This window comes from Gambusia affinis, linkage group LG12, assembly GCF_019740435.1.
Source record: "Gambusia affinis linkage group LG12, SWU_Gaff_1.0, whole genome shotgun sequence".
Taxonomy (NCBI): Eukaryota; Metazoa; Chordata; class Actinopteri; order Cyprinodontiformes; family Poeciliidae; genus Gambusia; species Gambusia affinis.
Window position 1 is genome coordinate 1037571 of NC_057879.1, and position 23303 is coordinate 1060873.

The window sequence follows — 23303 nt, forward strand, 5'->3', positions numbered from 1 at the left end:
CTACTTCAAATTGTGAGTTATGTCAATTAAGCAGTACTCATAAAAATAAGTTAGTATAATCAACAGAGTAAGCTGGAATGAGTTCAGGTCACTTTTCTTTTTGAGTACACTTTACTTTTACATTTTACAGTGTACTGAAAAAGTACAAGTGAAAAAAAAAACTGCTCTGGTTAAGCTTCAGACTCCATTCCGTCAACACCTCAAATTGCTCTAAAAACCCTAAAAGACTAAGTGTAGGATTATTTATTATACAGCATATGGCATCTATAAATCACAATAAAGTGTGGAAGATCTCTTATAAAGATCATTGGCTTCTTATAACAACACCAATTATGAAGCCTGATGTGAGGAAAAAGATACAACTTTCCTGAATGTGTTGGACTATGGGAACATCATCTGCAAGAATCTACAATAACACTTCAATCCTGAAGAGAATGTCTCAGAGTGAGGGAAAGTGGTCAGTATTTGGGTGGCAAAGACAACTTTGAACGTTAACAGAATGTCTGCCTCATGGACTATAACAGGAAGCTTTCATAGAAGAAGAGCCTGCTTATGATTAGAATCTGTAGAAACCAGAAAACTTGCACAAACCCCACTGAGGATGCATTAACACCACCCCTATTTTGTTTGCTTTAATTGAACTCTAGTTCATTTGTCTAGAAAGTCCGGTTCTTTTGGGGAGGTGTGAATTAAAATGCAAACTCTTAACGCAGACTACAAAAGCAAACTCTGATTTGCCTAAAAACCTAGGTCTCAGTTCAGTTGAAATGAACTCTTGCACAGTTAAAAGAATATGTGAATGCAACCTGACTAGAGACCACTCCAAAAGCAGGAAGTGCTTTTGTATCATTGGAACCAAACATGGTTTTGTGGACATGACTAAATTGTAATGGCATCCGCAGGTACATGTCACTTGCTGTAGGGTGTAATAGGCTTTGTCCTCTCCAGTAATATATATCGATGGTCACTCTACAACCCAACTGCCCCAACTAGCCACAAAAATGTCCCACTGAAAATCTTGACATGCAGAGACTACAGAGGCAGTTTCTGAGATGAGCGACATGGGCAACTGCCCAGGGCGGCATCTTGTGTGAAGAGCAAGAGCTGAATTTTGGAACTGTTTTCAACTGTAGGCACACTGAGGAATTAAAATATATTCACAGATGAGCCTCCAATTATTGCAAATGTGCCAGTTAATCTATCAGGAGTTCCCAAAGCCATAACATCATAATCTGAACCTTATCTTATCTTTAAAAAAAACGTAATCATTTTGTATGTGTTATACACTTGATGATGATGGTTGTCAATTTTATAAATCTTTAATTCCGCAAAGACAGAAATTCTGATGTCGTGGCTTTGCTGTGGCAGTACCTGACCTACGTCCATTCAGCCAATAACAATTCAGCTGGTCGGATAGCATCTGATTCTATTTAGACCCAACTTTCTTTGTTGGCTCTAACAAAGAAAGTTAGACCCAACTTACTTTCAGATGTTTAGTCATCTGCCCTTACCAGATGACTAAACATCTGGTAATTGTAGAAACAGTCTGTTACATCTCATTTAGAAAATAAACAATTATGAACCTACCATTATTACTAATACAACTATATCTTAACTCATATGTACAATGTACCAATGATTGAATAATTATAATATATATATCATAATTATTCAATAAATAAAAATATAATGCCCAACTGCTTGTTAAACTAAAAAAAAATTGGAAAAATTGAAAACTGCCCAAACTTGTTAACTGGCAATGGCATGGTAAAGGTGACTAATTATTAGTTGTTTTAAGACAGTTAACATTCATCCCAACAGCATACAACAGTTACCGTATTGGTAGCTAGCATCTATGTTAGCGTCAGTTAACCACGACCTTCCACCAATATCTACCCAAATATCTAAAAATGATGTCAATAAAAACAAACTGCTCAAACTTACTAAAGAAAACTTCTGCTGATCTAACTACTGTGTTCGCACATGACTCACTCAGAAGGACAGATTCTCATGTCAGTAGATGAAGCTGAAGTTAGCTTCCGATTGCAGCTTCTAGTTTGCCCAAATGGCTTGAGGGCAATTCCACCTAATTTTTCACGACCTTCAGCACATTTTATACTCTAGTACAGGGGTGCCCAAAGTGGGTCCTTGAGGGCCGGCATCCTGCACCTTTAGTTCTATCCCTGATAGTACCAACAACCTTTTCTTCTTCTTCTATTACTTTTAATGGCAGTTTATACACTTTGTGCATTACCGCCATCAACTGGACGGAGATGTAACTGCAGAATTTTCTTTTTTCCCCCTCCCTTTCCTTTTTCTTCCTTTTTTTTCCCTTTCCCTTCTCATTTTCCCTGTTTTCTTTTCCTATCTTTTTATCTTTCCCTTCACCATACATAAAAAAACTAAAATATATTCATACTGATACACTCATACACATACATTCTGAATCCTCTCAGCTAATTTTGTATCTTTTAAATATTTAATAAGTGCTTGAATTATATCATGTGATTGATGCTTCCCTAATAAATTAGTCGTAGTTACTAAACTCCCCATTACCCTTTCCAGTTCTTTCCTCTCTTTTATATATTTCCTACAATAAATCAACACATGTTCTACTCCTTCCGTTTCCCCGCATTAAGAATAATCACCTGATGTATGTTTCCCTATTATTTTTAAACCACTATTTAAACTAGTATGCCCAATCCTCAACCTGTTAATCCATATTTCATCTCTCCTATTCATTATGCTATTATATATATATAAAATATTTAAATTCTAGTGTGTGAAACTTTTAACAGATTTTTAAAGCTTCAATAAAGGATGATTCCACCTAATTTTTCAACATCTCCAGCATTTTTCATCAACTCTAGTTAAAAAAAAACTACAGTATCTAGACTCTTCAAACTATAATGGAAAATTTCATAATGTGCTTCTCACCCGTTGCTTCTTTGTCTCCAGGTCCTCAATCCTGGAGACAAAGTGTTACTTCCCCAACCCAGAAATTATCTGCCCTCTTTAGCACCAAAGAACAATCCCCTTTCCTTAACAATAGACAAATGGCAAGACCATCTGTGTTGGGGTTCACAGAATCCTTAGTATATATTAGTGTTTCTCAATTCCGGTCCTCACGCCTGAAGACTGGAATTGAGAAGCACTGGTATATAACAATCAAGGATTCACACTTATAATTTAGATCACACTACAACTGCTCCAGCCCCAAAACTACCAGTACTAGACACTGCATCTGGGGGTGAGATTATTCTTTCATACTCACTAAACAAGTCAACAATGTTACAAAATGCCAAACTTCAAACTTGTAAAAAATTTTATTTCATAGCTTTTCTCTAATATTAGAGATTTGAGCATCTCTATTTCAACTTGGAGAGACTCACACAGACAAAAATACCCAGTAATTAAAAGGTTTTATTGACATATAAATGAATGAGACTGACAGTGGTCCACCCCGCCCCTTTCTGTTTGATGCAGCGAGGTGTACTTAGAACATGGTGAGGAGGCAGAGGAGATTGATTATTTTTAGAGATTATCTGTCTTATTTAGAACATAGCGAAAGTTTTAATACATATGTAAAATCTTTTTTTTTCTCTCTTTTGTTTAAGTTACATGCTGCAGCTTCAAACAGCTGTTCCGTCGACTGGAGCAGATATGGCGTTCAGTCTGTGAAATATTATTAATTACTACCCGTAGCGGCGGTACAACAGCAGGAGCTGAACCCAGGATCTAATACCACTGGTCATCTAGCTCGAAGATTTAAATGATTTTTCAGGTTATTTGCTTAGCTTTCTGACCATTATACTAATACGAGTGAATGTTAGTAGTCGTGCGCTGCTTTACTGCAGCTCTGGAGGTGTTTTTTTTCTGGAGTGAGCCTCGATATAGCCATACTCTGTCAAGTGCTTGTTTTTTAAATGTCATATTTGACTTGCTGTGTTGATACATTTTGACATTCTGCACCTCTGAGGTATTTTTCCATCGCAACACGCAAATTTCTCCATTCGGTTTCTGAGCATTGAAGTTCTTCACTACTTTGTTTAGGATTCGTTGCCACGCGCTTGCACAGCGGAGAGGAGATTAGCTGCACATGCAGGCTGTGAGTGAGATGCAGGTTATTGGTTTTGGTGATCACCAATTACATACTTTTTCAAGGAAATCGGCCGATTATGATTGGTGGCCGATCACCTCTAATGTGTATATATATATATATATATATATATATATGTTTTTACAGCCATCCAAAAACCATACATACTGGTGTCTGCAACAGGGTTGATAAGTTTACATGACAAAAACTTGTTATGCTTATGTATAAGGCTAATTATAATTCCTCATTCTAAGTTGTCCTTTCTTAAAGAGGATATTTGCTAGAATTAAGTACCAAGCAACAGATGAAGGATGGTGGGATGGAGTTATAGAAAACCATGATTGAACCTCAGTAACAGAAATCCATCTCTGCAATAATTTGTCAAGAAAAAACAAAAATTTGTCTTTAGCGGCTAGAACTACATAAAGTCTTTAAAGAACAAACATTAAAGGAGAAATAATATTTAATTCAAACAGGATCAAAACAAACTGATGACAAACCAGAGAATACTTATTTAACTTTGCAAAGTTCCTGAATCTTCTGGGCCAGTCCCAAGCAGTGCAAGATTCTCACTCTCTCTCTGTCAAGTTCATCAGTACTCACTTGGCCTGACAACTTGGCAGAGAAGTGGATCAGGTCTTGCATAAAAAGTCCAACGGTACCTCTAGGTGCTGGACGAATGTGGGTCAAAGTGAAGCCGTCAAACACAAAGTTGATCTTCTTAGTCCTTGGGAGACCTGCTTGCCGTTCCTCAATCCATGTCAAAGGTCTGAAAAAATACAAACTTTACTTTAGGTTCTGTTAATAGTTTCATGTTTGTGTCTGTCTCAGAAAATTCAATACGAACTATTGCTGTAAAAGTAATTTTATTTATATAGCACATTTTCAGTAACAAGGCAACACAAAGTCGTTTACAGGAATTAAAACAAAATCCAAACAAAAATAACAAACCAAAGGATAGACCAAAAGAAGAAAAAGAATCTAATGTTGATCTAAAGTAAACTAGGTGCTCCTGTTCAGGGTTCAAGATTGCTAGGTACCTTAAATATCCTCTGGTCTAATTCCATTTCTGAGTTGGAAGAATAGGAGTCTAAAAAGTAGTTGCTAAGGTATTTTTCTGGATTCTAAGTTTGTTCTAATTCTGGGTTGCAGGAAAAGGAGCATAATAATATAAAAATTAATTTAAGAAGTATAATATTGGTCTAAATAGTGAATACTCTATATTTTCTATAAAAAAAATAGATGAGAGACTAATGCAATTCCTTTTTTCCCACACTTTGGGAACCACAGAAAATGTTAACATCTCTAAAATATTCTATAGTAGAGCCTATAGAGTGGGGTTAGGGTTAGGGTTAGGGTAGTTCTATATATACAAACTACAAAGATGTTACTTGTTTTATCAATCTGAGTTTCAGCAGTAACACTTTCAATGTAGTGCTTCCCGACCGACCTGACCTGCTCAGCCCGGAGGTGGGGGCGCCGAGGCAGTACACCGTGTTTTTGTATTAAAAGATATTATGTAGACAGGAAATGTAAATATATTACTGGGTAATTATATGCTACGGGAAGACATCGCCAGTGAAATGCTATTTCATCTCACAACTATAGTCTTAAAAACAAGAAATGAAAAAATACAATTAAAATGAATATTTGTACTTTCTTTTTAATCCAAATTAAGTAAGCAGCTTCTATTTCATAAACTTTACTCAGCAATTCTCTTTTCAGCTTCATCCATTCTATTTTTAACACTTGTGAAATCAGCACAAAGAAAATGCGACTCCCCCTTTAATGATCCAAAACTATCTATTATTGGTAGTCTTGTTTAAAATTATCTTAGTTCTTTCAGTCATATCTGTGGCTTTAACTGAAGAAGCATCCTTTATAGTTTCCTTGTGATTGATCTCCATTTGTTTTAAAGATCGCTTTTGTGTCTGCTTGGACATTTCCCACTGTCCTTCCACTGTAATTTGAAATCTTTGAAGCTGTTTAATCCAGAGTTTTGTCCAATTTTTCAGTTAATTGTCTGCAGAGATATTTACTTGCTCAGTGGCCATCTTGATGACCTCAGACAGCTCCATGATCAACATGGCTGTAACTCTCACTTTAACAGTTGGGAGCAAACATGCCTAAATGCCCATGCAATTTTTGTGGGTTTATGTATTGCTGATTCACAACAAATGTCATCTCAAGGTACTTTTACAAGACAAAAACATCTAATGAGATTATTCATTATTCAAGCTAATTATACAAATATTTTCAAAATCAATTATGTACAATCTAATGATTCTAATGCAACTAATCAGGCCAGTTTCTGTCAAAGCAAGTCCAGCTCATTGACCTGACGTAATAAACCTTTAGGATTTAAGCCATTTATAGTTTTTATAAATGTAGGAATGTCCCTACTTACTCCTCACACAAAATTTCTATTTTATTACATTTACAGAAAATTTGTAGGATTTTTCTTCATTTATATTGTTGCATTACTTGAAATTGTCAGTAATGTTAAAATTTCAGATAAAATCATAGGCCTATAGAAAAGGCTGTCCTATATGGTAATAATTAAACACTTAAAGCAAACATGTTTAACCAGGTTCTTCTAAAAATTCTCACTAGTTGATTAATTCTGTTAAAGCAACATATTTCCTGTTGGGTTCTGTGGAACTACTGCATACCTCACCACTAATGCTGCAGATGCTGAGGTCAGCACATGGTCTGCATAACTGATTCACCAACATAGAAAATTACCTTTTCTGTGGCTTTTAAACACACTGGACATTCTTTGGCCAGCCGAATTTTAGCCAGTAAACTAAAACCTACCAAAAGCAACTTATTTTATCTTTGCATTTTTGAAATCCTGGAGTGGACATTTATAGTGCAATTTTAATACACAGTTGATATTGCAAGGAAATGAAGTAGAATCATAGAAGCAGTAGAACACTGGGCTTCTGCCAACCCAGTTTACTCAAAGCTGTCTTCTGATGTCCAAATTAACCAGGAAACTTTATAATTTTGTCATTAAAGGATTTGTTGTCAAAAATGCAGTAAGAAAAATGATCATATCTAACTTGCTGTCAGACGTTAGCAGCTGTGCTGTCATCTTGCTGTAGCCTTGTTCGGAGTCTTCTTCAAAAGTTGCTGCTCTTACTGAAAGCTCCCCAAACAAATCAACCAGCCAGGAAAGGCGAGAAATTCCACTGAATGCAGGAAAACCAAATCCAGGCTTCAGTGCTCCACCTGAGAAAGAGCAAGACCTACTTCAAAACTTAATGAATGGTATGTTTATAAAAAAAAATACAGTTAGATCAATTCCAAAAGCTCCCAAAGGCTCTTTTTTCTTTTGCCTTTCCAATTTGAACTCTATAGTTGTAAAGGTTTCACTTTAAACATGATCTTTAACCACCTGTACATACCTGGTGAGCATGCAAACAGGGACAGTTCATTTATGTAAAATTCAGAAATATCTGTGGCACCCTTCATTTCTTCCATTCCTCAAGATACAGCAGTATTTTTCTACCTCATTTATTTTATCTTCATTAATCCTCAAGGAAGCACATTTTAAAAAGACATATATATAGTCACAATATTATAATGCCAATGTCAATCCCTGAGAAGAAAAGATAAGTATACTTCTGCTTTATAATGATTCTGTCAAGTCTGAAGTGCAGATAGAGCTCTTGCTTCTTACCAGCAAAATGAAGAGAACCTTCCAGCAGGGTTTTTCCTTCTACTTCTTTCTTCAGCTGTTTGTAATCTTCTGTCAGCAGCTCAATGTGCTCCTCATGTAGAACCACCCCTGTAGACAAACAGAAAAACTTCTCAACCCATTCACTTCCCCAGGTGAGAGGTGGACAGGTTCACTTCCAGTCCAGAAGTGAGCAGGAAGTGAACGGGAGGTGAACAGTAGTTTGGTCTGTACTGTTGTGAGAATATTTTTGTCATTTACGAATATCAGAAGTTCGTTTGTTTGTTTGAAGATTATCTACAGCAGTTTGGGTAGAGGTGATACATTTTAAAACCTTGAACAAACAGGTTAATTATAAAAGTAATGGAGTTCACCTTTTTCCTGGGCCAAATCCCACAGTTGAACAGCAGCCTGGTAAGACAGGGCCATGGGATACTCCACACAGACATGCTTCCCTGCTTGCAGAAACATCCTGGACAGAATAGTGAGTTATCTCTATTGTTGTCAACACAAACTAACCATGTTTGGCTGTAGAAAAAATACCCTAAATTATATTTTTCCGACTTGAAATTTTATGACTTTTCCTAAATTGATCCCGTCATTAGAAAAAGTGATACTTTTTTTGTTTATATTTCCATGTGGGCTGTACACCACTAGGGTACAAAGATTGTCTTATGGCACATTTTTGACCCATGAATTATAAAAGCATTTAAACAGCATAAAAAGAGTTCAAAGGCCACACAAACTCTCTCTAATACATACATACACACCACACCACACCCACACACTAGAACCTCCCACCAACCCCCACACTCACAAACACACACACATATGGTAAAATGGTAAATGGACTGAACTTATATAGCACTTTTCCAGTCAGTTTGATCCCCCAAAGCGCTTTACACTAGAGTCACATTCACCCATTTGCACTCACAAATGAGCACACATTTATACACCAATACGCAGATCGGTAGGCAAGTCAATCCAGTTTCTATAAAAGATGAACAAATTGAATTTGCATTTGACCTGTACCTGCACTTTTCAATCTGCAGCTAACCCCTCACATAACACAAGTTCCAAAACACAACAGAAACAATCTCACACATAATAAAAGCAAAACAGGTAAAGAGGACGTGAAGATATGCTGAATCTGAATACCGTTAAGTTGTTCCTTGCTGACGCCAATAGTAAACGTTTCACAAGTCCGACGTTCATTCACACATACTCTCCTACATGTGATCTTCAGCATGAGAAGTTGAACAACTTATGTTGGACAAATTCTTGTGCTATGGTGAAAAAAAATTTTCATTCTATGAAGATTTTCTTGAACATCTTGTGTTCTTCATCTTAAGTTCAATGAGGGATGGGAAAGATAGGATGATGTTCTTATGTTCAGCATAAGGACATCTTATAAGCTCAACACATTACGTTGAACAGAAGATGTTCTTCATGTTGTGTTCAGGATGCTCAGCATAAGAACATTTTTAGGAGATGAACATAATCTCCTGAAGATGTTCTTCATCTTATTTTCGACACCTTATGTTGAGTAGAAGATGTTCTTAATATTATGTTGAACATTTCATATATGTTGATGTCATATGTTCATGTCGAACAACTAACTAAGAGCTTATGTTGGTTATTGATACATTTAATTGTATCAAGTTACATTCAATCAAATGTAACTTGATTGTTTACACAATCAAGTTACATTTTCTCTTGTGTTACGAGAGGCATTTTTATAATTCACTTCCTAAAAAAAAACAAAGAAATGAACCGTTGACAAAAAAGTTCCAAATTGTTGACTTTTTTCCCCATTTTAATTAATTCAGAAGTAATAATAAACCTTTACTATGTAAAAGAACATAGCAACAACACTAGATTTGTCTTTTCGTATATGTGATGGCTGCAACTACAGGCACACAAATGCGGTAATATTTAATCACACAATAGGTCAGCCATTCTCATTACATTTATATGTGGATTTCTTTAAGTTTAGGATTTAATTTACAGAATAATTTGGTTTAAGGAAAGGCATAACACTGTATTCTGGAATAAGTGCGCACATTTTAGTTTACACTGTTGTGTTCGGCTTGATTTAACCTTTGTTTGTTTTTGAGTCACCTCAGTGCTGGCTGCTCCAGTCCTTCAGGAGAACAGAGGTGGAGAAGGGGTGGAGCCAGCCTATTGAAACTGCAAATTGGTTTACACCACTACTCATCAGCAAGAGGGGGGGAATGGGATTTTCCTTTGTTAGTTATAGTTAGGTTTTTGTGTGTTTCCCCCTTTGTGTCTTCTATGTGGCCTGATCAGCCAGTATTTAAGTTTCCCCTTTTGTCTCGTTTCAGTAGGTCTGTTTGTTAGCCTGAGTTGAATTTTGTTACTTTGACCTCTTTTATGGGCCCAAATTCCTAATTTGTTCATTATTGACCCATGTTTGTTGTTCTGGGTTCAATAAAAAAAAAAACACTTTTGAATCTAAACCTGTGCCTGAATCTCCTTTGACTGCTCAGACCATCACAGTATAGTATAACAAAAATACATGATAAAAAATTTAATTAAATTTAGTTGAATTGATAAATATCAGATTGTTTCATCATGCAAAACAGATTTTGTATTTAAAATTCAATAAATCTGCTTGACTTTGGGGCTTTTGTTAGGATGGCTCATTTTTGACCTGTAGGTCAAGGGGAGTAAACAGAATGTTAGGATCACACAAGTGTTAAACAGCGAATGTTAACAGTATTTAGGCCTGTCGTGATAAATGATAAATCCATTAAGCGTAGGATAAATGAAATCTACCAACGTCATTTTAACTATCGGCTTTATCATGTCTTCTGGCCTTTTTCTCTTTCTGTTGATAACACTGAATGAAAAAAGGCTCAACTCCGCTGCTCTCCACTGACCCTCCCTTCCTCATTTCCTCAGTGTAATGTCCAGTTCACACTACACCATCTTAGAGCTGTCTGCCGATTGTCGGCCCATTTTCAAAACCTGAGAGATCACACATTAGCCGACAGAAATCCTAGGTATAACGGTTCCATCGGGTTCCATCATGCTGTGTGGTGTCCAACAATGGGCAGAAAATAATGGCTACAAGTCCAGTGAACTCATTTTAAAACCAGGCATTAATCAATGCTTTACTACAATCTACCTGCAGTGCATGTGGCTCTAGTGTCAGCGTAACGTCCTGACTGAATGAAAATCATTAGAATCTATTTATGTCATGTTAACAAAGAACAGCTGAAAAGTTACCGGGTTCATCAACTGGAAGCAATTTCTCTCCAACTCCCCCACTTCTCATTTCTATGTTATTTGCATAAAATGTTTTATAAACATTAATGTTGTTTCCACATATCATCTCCAATGTCCGCTGGACTTCAGGTTGTGCCTTGTCAGCTGTTTGGGATTCCCCTCTGTAATTTCCCCTCAGAAAGGATGGAGGAGAATCCGCTTTCTGATTGGCTGCCTGTCACATTCAACAGGCTGCGTTAAAGCTCCCAGTGGGGAAAACCCCTGATTTAGATTGGAGCGCCACAACGATCTACTGTAACACACCACACACAATCTTAGAACGATCAACTTTCTAAGATTGTCATAAGGGGAAAAATAGGAGCAAAAAATCGTGTAGTGTGAATTATTGCATCAGGTAGTCGATGTGCCCATCTTCTCTATTTAAATCTAATAATTACTGAAGGCCAATATAGTATACAGACTTCATAATCTGCACTCTTTTGGTTGAATGCAGTATTTATTTACACTTTGGTGTTTTTATTCAAGTACATTTTTGTTAATGGAGACTGAGAATCCATTTTATTTTTGTTTTTGGTTGTTTTGTTTATTTTATCAGTTCCAGTGTTAAGTGTTCTTTTGAAAATAAAGTGCATCTATCTTTGGCAAGAAATTGCATTCCTTATTATGTCATTTCCATTAAATCAGTGTAAAAAGGTCTTATCGTTTATCGCAATAATTTTTGAGACAATTAATCGTTCAGCAAAATTTGATATCGTGACAGGCCTAACAGTATTAATCAAAACATCAATCTATGGAGTCATCTGATGGAGCCACTGTGTCTGTGAGCTCCATGCTGGCCTCCGCTGTGGTAAATTTATACTAATGACTACATTGCTCCAGATATAGAATCTATTCTTGAAACAACAGTGGACAAATACTTACTACTAGAACCTAAATAATTGGTGCTGAAATCTATCTGTTTTTGGAAGTTTTTTGTCAGCTCAAGAGAGAGTCCTCACATGTGGGGAGATGGTGACTGATCAAGATAGATAACATTGAAATCCCTGATGAAGGCGATCCGTGAATCGAAAAAAGAGCTTACTGAGAATATAAATCAAAAGACAGATTATATCCAACAATTGCTATCAAAATTTTAACTGTCATTGTCAACGCTGGCTGAACAGGTACAGGAAATGGAGACCAGAATTGGACCTAACGAAGCAGGCTTGACGCTGACATGCATTGTAGATAGATTGTATTTGTGATTAGTAAAACACAACATTATTTTGTACTAAAGCCTGGTTCACACGACAAGATTTTAAAATTAGTTAACCTACTAGATTATCCATTATTTTGTGGCTATTGTTTTTTATGTAAACATCAAAACAGTAAATACATAATCATATAATTAAGCAGTGACACTAAATGAAATGACAGAACAGAAAACAATCTAAAAACAGAGTAAGAAAAAATGTTAACTATGAAGAAACATAATTTACTTTTATACAACGCCTTTGTTTTGTTACGTATTTTATCGCTTAATGAATCCACAAACTATTGCTATTGTTTCTACAATGTCATCAATGTTTGTTTACTCTAAATTCACGTGTGCTATGTTGGGGGTTTTACTAGATTTTCTTCTGGAAAAATGTTTGTGTGATGTGTTGCTCCTGCCGTGTGGTTGGACACAAGAACCAATCGAACCTGTCATACTTCTATCAGCTTGTATGTGCTCACAGAGGTTTGGGACAATTCTTAAATTGTGCCATGTGAACCAGACTTATGACTCACAAGCTCTACTCCTCTCTTCTCGTCTCGACCAATGCCCCAATGTACTCTGACTCTGGTTGCTATGGTAACATTTACACTTTCAAAATAAGATACAGAAGCGCCACAAAAACAAACATTTTACCTTCATAAAAATTTAACTCACGATAACAACAAATCAATGTGAGCCCTGAGCTTGTTTCTCTGCAACAAAATGGTCCAACCTGTGAGTGATAAGAGACAATAACATCCAAAGTGTTGCTTATGCACAGGGTCCTTGGTCTCTACATGGCAAAACAGTTCGAACTCATTAGCGAGCCGATTGCTGCATATCATGCATAGAGGGCTTGGAATGTGGGAATTACCCATCGGTCTGAGACATATCCATTCTCCTGTCTCTCTCTGGGTCTTTTCCCCTTCGTAAAGAAACTTTCCAAAAACATCTGATCCGTTTCTTACTCATTATACTGCTTGTGGCCTCAATGTTGGCACGCAAGACGTAACCGAGAGAATCCTGTTAAAGGATTTTCAAAATAAAAGATTCTTCCGACTCAGACAATGAATAAAACGGAAATAACCCTAACCATATCCCTTATTTCTTGTGCAGCCCGGTACCAGTCCGCGGCCTGGGGTTGGGGACGACTGCTTTACATGACTGATTTTACTAATTCATCAAATTAAATGGTTAGTTTTTGTTATTTTCTATAAAATATCTATAAAATATTGTCTTGTGTGTTCCTCATCTTTTCTGCCAGAATCTCTGAGCCAGGATGTGACATTGCTGGCAAAAGAATTAGTTAAAGACAGTTTTGCACGTGTAAATACCATATTTTAGGTTACCTGACAAAGTTTTCATGAGAGTCATTCTCAGTACAGATGAATGCAGCGTGGATGTCCTCTCTGCTCACAGCCTCCTCTGCTGAGATCTGTTTCACGTCCTGGTGAATATCTAGTTTTCTCCTGTTGGTTAAACAGAAAATATGAGCTAAAACATGCATTTTATTTCCTACGTCAACTCAAAGTGCCCTTGCACATATAATATAAATGTTTACACAAAAATTTTTTATCCCTGCAGTCACTGTGCATGCCAATGTGAGTTCTAACGACTCACATCTGAGTGTCTCACCCCACTTCCCTCCATGAATTAGTCAGACTGAGTAGCCCAGCAGCCATCCTCTATTTTGCAATGTGAACTTGACTCTGAACCAGGTAAAATTTTGTGTCTTGTGCAAGTTGGGCTCAAAGAAACCTACAAACCCTTTAAAAAAAATTTGCATGCACTATTGCTATTTTACTATTGTCAAAGAACTCATAATAAGAATCTAATGTCAACACCTCTTCTGAAGTTGAATATGCTTCTTTAATTAATCATGCTTTGCAGAGGTCAGTTACAGCTTAACTGACAATATGTTACTTTTATAAAAAAAAAGTTTTTACATATTTGCTAATGACATGTCATGACAGTGTAATATGAGACAGATAATCTGTGAAAAACAAACAAAATGTAAAAAAGAAAAAAATACTAATGATAATAATGATACCAAGAAAAAAATAATAAGTTACCAATAGTGGGGTTCATAACACAGAAAAAAGGAAAGAAATATTTGTGTTAATTCCCTTTTACCCTGTACAATGTAACATAGCTCTGTATTTATTTTTAAACTAGTTGATGCTTGGACAACGATTTAGTTCCACATTCAGTTGTTTCCATTGTTTTAACCCATTTACAGTGATATAAAATCTTCTCATAGTTGTTCGAATGCTGCATATTTTGAAATTCAGTGTTCCCCCCATGTCCGGGGTGTCGAACTCCAGTCCTCAAGGGCTGGTGTCCTGCACCTTTTAGATGAGCTCTGCTGCACCACCTGAATAGAATAATTAAGTCATTAAGACTCTGGAGAACTGATCTACACCAGGAGGAGATAATTAAACCATTTCATTCCAGTGTTTTGTACCTGTGGCACATCTAAAAACTGCAGGACAGCAGTCCTTTAGGACTGGAGTTTGACACCTGTGCCTTAAGTTGTACCCAGCCTCCCTTTCATAAAACATTTCCTGAAAATGTTTAGGTAACAGATTATAATGGACTTTATCAATCAATCAATCAAGTTTATTTGTATAGCATATTTCAGCAACAAGGCTGAGGTTTAGAAATTCATTTAATTACTTTTTTCACCAATAGCATATTAATGTCCTTATAATCAGAGAATGGTTTTTTTTCAGCTTTAATAATATTTATAACTTCATCTTAACTGGTTTTACAAACATAATACTGACATTTTTTTCTATTACAATATAATTTAAAGTCACATGATCTTGTACTTTTTTCTGCTAGTTTGGAACCAACAGATAAAAAGAAATTATTGAATTTATTAACTATTTCCAAGGGTCAAAACACACATTTAGAAGCCCCCATAATACTTGAGGCTTCTTTCTAGTATTGTGGGCTAGAGTTATTGTCAAGCAATGTGGAACCGTGAACTGGTATTCTAGTGGGTCATGTGATTTTAGGAAATAAGCCAATACTGTGCACGGTGTTAATAAAATTCTCTGTACCTTTATTAGGCCAGAGCAGCAAAGTGCTGCGAAGGCCGGCCCTCGAGGACCCACTTTGGGAACCACTGCTTTAACATATTCAAAAACTCACTGAACTTCACTCAAAATTGCCCCAAAACAAAAATTTTTGGATTCTAGTGGAATTGCAAGAAGGTGTTTTATTTTAAATTAAAAAAAAAAATGTCTCTTGGAGGTACTCCCTAAAATGTACAGGAAGGACTTTTTGGGTCAAAGGGCAAATTTTGGCCATTTTCTACTTTTACACAACTTGAACTTTAACAAACTCCTATCAGCTGTCAAACAATTGGCTTCATTTTTTGACCAGGATGGAGTTAAGGGATGAGGCTTTAAATGTTATAAAAAAACCTGAATTTTTGTATATGTCTAGGGAGCATGGCCAGGTGGCAAACTTGGCATGCTCGCCAAAGCAAACGAAATGCTGTAACTGTCATATAAAAAGGTCAACTGCCACCAAACATGGCATGAGTGATTCTGGTTGGATGCCTGACGATCCTATGTCATCATAATCTGACATCATCTAAGCCTGTCTCCTTAGAACAGGAAGTATTTTTTTTTACTTGGAAAGCTCCATCTCTGACCTTGAGCTAATCAAAATGATCTTGTGACAGATGACAGATACGTAGTTGGTCTCATTTGTTTTAAAGCACAAAGAGTTTTCAGTGGAGGGCATGGCCATGGCAGTGTCACTGGTTATGCCGTTGCAGTCCTAAATTCTATATGTTTCAGCCAAGCTGCACCAAACTGACTGTGATCGATTCTTGTCCACCCTATGCAGCCCAATATTTGGTGGACGTGGCCTGATTTCTCCACAACGCCCCCTAGAATAAACAAAAAGCATCAGCCCAAAGCCATGCTTTGAACAAAAATCATGAAATTCAGTACACATGTCAGTTTCCCCCAGAAAACTTGCTAAGGCTGGAGGTTGGGGTGCCAAGGCGGTCCACCGTGTTTTTGTATTAAAAGACGTTAAATTGACAGGAAATGTAAAAATACTATGGGGTAATTATATGTTACATCTCCAGTGAAATGTAATTTAAATCCACAATCATAAGAACAACAAACTAAAAAATTAAAATGACTACTGTGAACCCTCGGTTTTGCAGTCCGAAAAAACCCGTAATAGGCGAAATACGTGAAGTACCGTAGTTACCTTTATTATTTACAATTATTATACAGCATAATTAAATACTCTACATTGAAACCAAAGAACCAAACCTGTTTCAGGCCCAAGCATTTTTTTTTTACAAATAGAACGCTTTCTTACAAATACCTACAGTAAAATAATCATTTTACTCATCAACATGAAGTACAGTAGGACAAATTGTGACTCCCGTATTTCATTGTGCCTCTGACTGTGACACTGCGGCCTGACTCCACTCTCTAGTGTCTTTTTCTTCTGAAGCTTGTCATGCAGGTGTGTTTTTTCAAAAGAAGAACATAGTTTTTGGTAGTTGTAGTCAATCTTTTTTTCTTCTGGGCAAAAACATTTACCAAAATTTGCCAAGCTGTATTATATTTAAATATCGTAACGTTATTGGCACACAGGCAGAGAAGAAGCACGGAGATTGTTTAGCCAATCAGGACACCGAATACAATGCATTGTGAAAAAAAGCTGTACAAAAAAATCCGCAAAGCAGCGAGTCAGTGAAAGGTGAACCACGTTATAGTTCACTGTATCAATTACTTACATTTAATAACTGAATCTGCATATTGAGTTCTTAGTAACTTGTGTTTTTTTCATTCTATCAGTTTTTTTTCTTTGTCTATGATGTTGTAGAATAGATAAGGCCTGGTGGGTCTCTGGCCCCATGCCCAGATTGCTGACTAGATGATCCAGCCTTGACCTGCTAGAATATTACACTCAATATTAGGTGGCATGATGACGAGACATCGCCTATCAGCATCATAATGTTATGCCTGGTTTATGTAAGCTCACATCATATATGTCTTACCTGGATATGAACCCTTGGACAGTCAGCTTCTCTGCAGCACTGCCAGCTAGCGGGGTCAACATGTCTCTGATCCGTACCGCACCAGCTGTACCAACACCAACCACCACGGCCCCTAGCATTCTGTCAGAGAGACAGTCTGATGATGAACCTGGATGGGAGTTTAGGGGGGCACAACTTCCATCCATCCATCCATTGTCTAATCACCCTTTGTTCCTAATGGGGTCGGGAGGGTTGCTGGTGCCTATCCCCAGCTAACGTTATGGGCGAGAGGTGGGGTCACCCTGAACAGGTCGCCAGTCTGTCGCAGGGCAACACAGAAAACAGACAGGACACACAACCATTCACACACACACACACTCACACCTAGGGAGAATTTAGAGAGACAAATTAACCTGACAGTCATGTTTTTGGACTGTGGGAGGAAGCCGGAGAACCCTTAGAGAACCCACCATGCACAGGGAGAACATGCAAACTCCATGCAGAAAGACCCCGGGCCGGGAATCGAACCCAGGACCTTCTCGCTGCAAGGCAACAGCTCTACCAACTGCGCCACTGTGCAGCCCTCGGGCACAACCTCTTGTAGTTTAATTCTATTTAATTTAAAAACTTTGTTGTTACACTGTGTATAGCTTGCATCACACCACTATTTCTCCTAGACTGTTCTTGGTCCTATCTAAAAGGATATTTTTGGATTTTAACCAGTGAAAAAAATTTAAACCAAGAACTATCTGAACTCAACTTTAATTACCACATGTTGTAAATATGCAATGAACAGATGCATTTCAGGAGTTCTTATACCTGCTTTGATAAAGATCAATGGGAAGTGAGGTGGTGGAAATGTTCAGCTGTAGGATTAAAGCATGTCTATCCCATAGAAAATATGGCCCTTGGAGGGACGTGTCATCCACAGTTATTATTGTTACATATTATTAATAATTTATTATGGGAGGGAATGCAAAGTCAAACTTTGTTCCCAGATTAAGTCAAGCTCATCAGCCACATTAGCCATCCTGGAGCACAACGAGAGAAGCTGTGAGATTCCTGTAGCTACTCAGCTGAAGACCCCACTCGAGGTCCCAAATACAGGGGTATTGAGTGCGAATTGACAGGCTGATGACTGTAAGCCAAGTCAGGCTTAGGGTCAAGAACCGTTATGCTGATGTAACAAAGCAATCATCTGCACATGTAACGCTAAAAAAGCATTGTCACTTTGTGAAGATGTGTAAGTGAGCATGGAAGCAGTTTTATCCAGTCATCTACAACTCCCATTCCAGTAAAGTTGGAACGTTGTGTGAAACATGAAAACAGAATGATAATTTGCAAATCCTTTTCAATTTATATTCAATTGAATTCACAAGAAATACAAGATATTTAATGTTCAAATGGATGAACTTCATTTCATTTAAAACATTAACTCAATCGGATTTTGATGCCTATGACACGTTCCAAATACGTTGGAACAGGAGCTTGTTTACAGTTGTGTTAAATCACCTTATTTTTTAACAACACTGAGTTTGGAAATTAAGACACTCATTGCTGAAGTTTTGTATGTGTAATTATTTTTCAGTCTTGCTTCATGTAGAACTTAAGTTGTTCAGCAGTCTAGATCTCATTGTCATACTTTGTGCTTCATAATGCACCACACATTATACCTGATACCAGAGCTGACAGACCAGTCAAGTAATTGCACTCTTTTACTATGAAGTCATTCTATTGTAACTTGGGCTGTTATAAACAATTATTTTAGTAATCAAGTATTCTATTGATTAATGTTACAATTCATCAAGTAAAAATTTTAGTAAGTTAGTAAATATTAGTAAATTTATTACACCAGTAATAATATTGGATATCAACATCGGCCCAATTTTTTATATTTGAGCTTCCCTAACAATTACTATTCTGCGTAGAAAATGAACTTAATAGTTCCATACAAAAATAATGGGTCAATTTTTAAGTTAACCTAAACAAAAGTGATACAAAAATATGAAATTATATTAAATTTATTTGTAAAGTAGCAGTCTTACAAAGACGCTTATAAAAAATATCTAAAAACCAGTTTATAGTTTAAGTATTCATCTTCAGTCAATTTAATAGATGAATTCTTACTTTGCCCAGCCATTAACAGCTTTTTTGTCCATGTTAGCGGCAGGATTTGGCTCCTTCGTCATACATGAAAACACAATGACAGCTGTACCACCACATGGCGCTCTGCCACTCATTTGTTGAGATTAGGATGGTGCTAAATTTATTTTCTGGTTCTTCCATAAAGCTACAATTTATACTGATAACAATCCAGAAAATCCTTTTCCTCTTTGGCCTGGAGGTCAAACATCCATCAAAACAATTTGAAATGTGGACTCTACAGACCATAGGGAACTTTCCGTCAGTCCATCTCAGATGATTCCATCAAAAAAACACTTCAAAGGACATGGATAGTCAATGTTTTTTGTCTTGCTGCTTACTTGGAGAGGTTCTCTAAATCTCTTGACATTATGGACTGTAGATAATTAAATTCCTAAATTCCTTGCAACTGTATGTTGAAAAACACTGTTCCTAAACTGTGGATCTATCTGCTCATGCACTTGTTCACAAAGTGGTGAACCTCACCCGTCCTTTCTGGTGAGTGACTGAGCCTTTTGGGGATGTTCTCTTTATACCTAGTCAGGACACTAACTTGTTTCCAATTGACCTGTTCATCAATAGAATGTTTCAAATAAGTGTTTTTTGAGCATTTCTCATCTTTCCCAGTCTTTTGTTTCAACTTTTTTGGATCAAATTCCAAATGAGTGAATATTTGCAATAATTCAGTTTGAACAATATGTATCTTTTCTTTGTAGTGAACTCAACTGAACATAGTTTGAAAAAGATTTACAAATCATTGCATTCTGTTTTATACAATGTCCCAACTTCATTAATATTGGGGTTGTTACATGACATGTGCAAACATGTTTTCCAGAAGTGGTGTGATATGTTTGATTCATTCTTATTACCATGATCCCCGACCGTTCCAAAAAGAAACCAGTACCAGCTTCACTGATGGAGGTTTCAATACTAAAACCCAGTATTTATCTGAGGAGGACAGAAAGAGTGTAGAGGACAGCAATCTTACATTTGTTCAGATACTCCACAGTCTATGATGACATTAATGCTTCAGTCCCTGCAGCAAGCTGAACATAGCAGCCATCTGGATTCAACAGGACTGTGGATCCGAGACACTAAAGAGTGCAAAGGAAGTCCACGTTCTTTCCTTCACTAAAACTTCCACAACCTGGAATATTCTTAGGAGTAAGTACCGCAAGTAATTTCCAAGCTTCTTACCCTTTTAATTGATTTTTAGTTATATTAGCATCTGCATTATTATGCATTATTTTATTTTTATATCTTTGTATGAATATGCATTGCATTTGCTGCTGTGGCGTAATTTCCCACTGTGGAACAATAAAGGATATTTCCATTTGTTCTCCTCTAGAAGCAGAGGTTTCATTGTTTCTGAGAGCTCTGATTTTGCATAACCTTTACTATTCAACTGTTATTGAATGTTTGTGCACCTTATTCAGTACCATTAAGTTACGTAAAACGTGTAAAACTAGCCCTGGTCATCCTCTTTCAGTGTGGAACTCCAATGGCTTTATTGATGATAAACACAGAAAAGAAATCCAGTAGGAAACAACTGTCTAATTAACAAATTGCGCAGTATTTGGTTAAAGGTCTGTTTTTTCAGCAAAACACAGCTTATATTTCTCTCTTTCAGCTGTTCACTCCCTGGAGATCATGTTCTTGACTCGCATGTCAGATTTGCCCTTCCTGACGCAACCCTCTGCCTTTATCCAGGCTTGGGAGAGGAAAATTCTGTTCCCCCTGTGAAAATTCTGTTCCCCCTGTGTCAGGAGCACACACTGCAGCCAGAGAGGCGGATCTGTTCATTTCCACAGCCCTTCTAATCGACTTCTCTGTAAAACAACTCATATAATTATGTCAAGCTTGTAACTTTCAGTTTAATCGGCAGCTAACAAAATTGTCATGTAAATAAACAAGGTCTTGTTTTCATTTTGTGTTGTTTTGTTAATCGCCAAGAGAATCGATCTTTCTCCAACTTTTGTCACTTAGTTACCAGACACGTTCCAACACATTATGGGTATTTGTAATTTTTCATTGCTGATATAAGAGGATGGAAGCTGGTAGCAGAGCACAAAAAATTAAGATTTTTTTATTTTTTTTAAAGAAAGAGTGTAGGCTTCCTGGAAAGTATCATTCTAACATAAAACAAGACAGGTTTTTGAATAAAATAAATTTCTAATTGTTCATTTTTGTGTGCCTCAATAATATATTTTGAAAACATTTGCTCTCTTTTTGCCAGAGTTATGAGGGGGGAATCTGTTCCCCCTCCAAAGAGCGTTGAACAGGGGAACAGGTTATTTCAGGCAGCTGAAATATTTGGTTTCCCCCCTCATAACCTTGGCAAAGAGAGAGCAAATGTTACCAACATTACAGGATTTATTGTTGATGATGAGCGGAATAAACACAGTTAAAGACTTGCTGGTAAATTTATTAACTCCTATGTTATACTGGAGGGAACAGGTAATTTAAGGTGGCTAAAATATCCCCTCTGCCCCCTCATAACTTGGTCAAATAAAAAGCAAATGTTACCAAATTTACATAATTTATTGTTCATGAATAGAGGAATAAACAGTTAAATTCTTGCTGGTAAATCAATTTGTTCTCATGTTACGGAGGGGAACAGATTATTTCAGGCTTCTAAAATAATTTGTTGACACCAAGTAACTGGCAAATAATTAGCAAATGTTACTAAAATCACAGGATTTATTGTTGATGATGAGAGGAATAAACACAGTTAAAGACTTACCGTCAACTTAATTTATTCCCATATTAGGGACGGGGGGAACCGAGTAAAAAGAATTACCAGAAAGCCTACACTCTGATCTTTTCAGGAAGTCTAATCTTTGTGTCCTGCTATCAGCCAGTGTCCATCCTCTTATATCAGCAATGAACAATTACAAATACACACAATGTGTAGGAAATCCGTGTTTGATGACTTACTTTTATTTGTGAGGCTTAAGTGACAAAAGTTGGAGAAAGACCGATTCTCTTGGCGATTAAACAAGCAACACAAAACAATGTAAGAAGACCTCCACGTGAGACCTCGTTTATTTATTTATATTGCAATTTTGTTAGCAGCCAATTAAACTGAAAGTTACAACCTTGACATGATTATAGGAGTTGTTTTACTGAGACGTCGATCAGAAGCGCCGTGAAATGAACGGATCCGCCTCTCTGGCTGCAGTGCGTGCTCCCGACACCGGGGAAACAGATTTTCAGAGGGGAACAGATATTCGCACAAGACCTTTATAAAAAGACACAAAATACCACCCTTTGTGGCTGCACTCCTTGCCAGTACATAAATAATTTAGAATAGTTATCTTACCTGCTTATGTTTATAGAAGTCGTCAAATAAAAAATATAAAGACTTCGCCTCTTTGTTGTCTTCAGCCGCACTAAAGTAGCTTGTAGAATTTAGGCGTGCTGAAAATACCGGTTGGCGTTAGATAATGGGGGCGTGGTTTGTTACATACCCTGTCGGAACTATCTTTTTGGGTGCGCACCACCTCAGCCCGCCGCCTGCAGACTAGCGGAGTTCCGCCAGCGCTCTTGTAAATGTCGGAATCACACTATGAAACTATGAGGTCCACCGCTCGTTCACTCATATAGTGTCTGCAGTCAGGCCATTCTCTTCCGCAAGCGATTGGCGTGCATGTACGTCAGGTGGCTTACACCAGATAAGCCATAAACAGTCTTCGCTGTTTATGGATAAATTAATTATGTATTGCTCCCTTCGGGAGAATTCAAATAACAACCCCTCTCTATTTTCAATTCCAGTTAGCTAAATGATGATGAAAAGTATGTAGCGTACTTTAGTGCATTCAGTCAAAATTTTGATATGTGGATTTCTTGAAATAAGACATATAAGAGGTCTGCT

General features: G+C 37.0%; 1 protein-coding gene across 1 annotated transcript; it reads right to left on the reverse strand.

Annotated features, from left to right (window-relative positions):
- Nucleotides 1-2400: 2400 nt before the first annotated feature.
- Nucleotides 2401-22887, reverse strand: blvra (biliverdin reductase A). Its single transcript, XM_044133423.1, has 7 exons — nt 22752-22887; nt 17309-17428; nt 13620-13739; nt 8156-8253; nt 7785-7892; nt 7165-7333; nt 2401-4868 (listed from the first exon to the last, which is right to left on the reverse strand). The coding sequence occupies exons 2-7, from the start codon at nt 17425-17427 to the stop codon at nt 4610-4612; spliced, it is 873 nt and encodes a 290-aa protein (XP_043989358.1). The 5' UTR covers nt 17428; nt 22752-22887; the 3' UTR covers nt 2401-4609.
- Nucleotides 22888-23303: the final 416 nt, after the last annotated feature.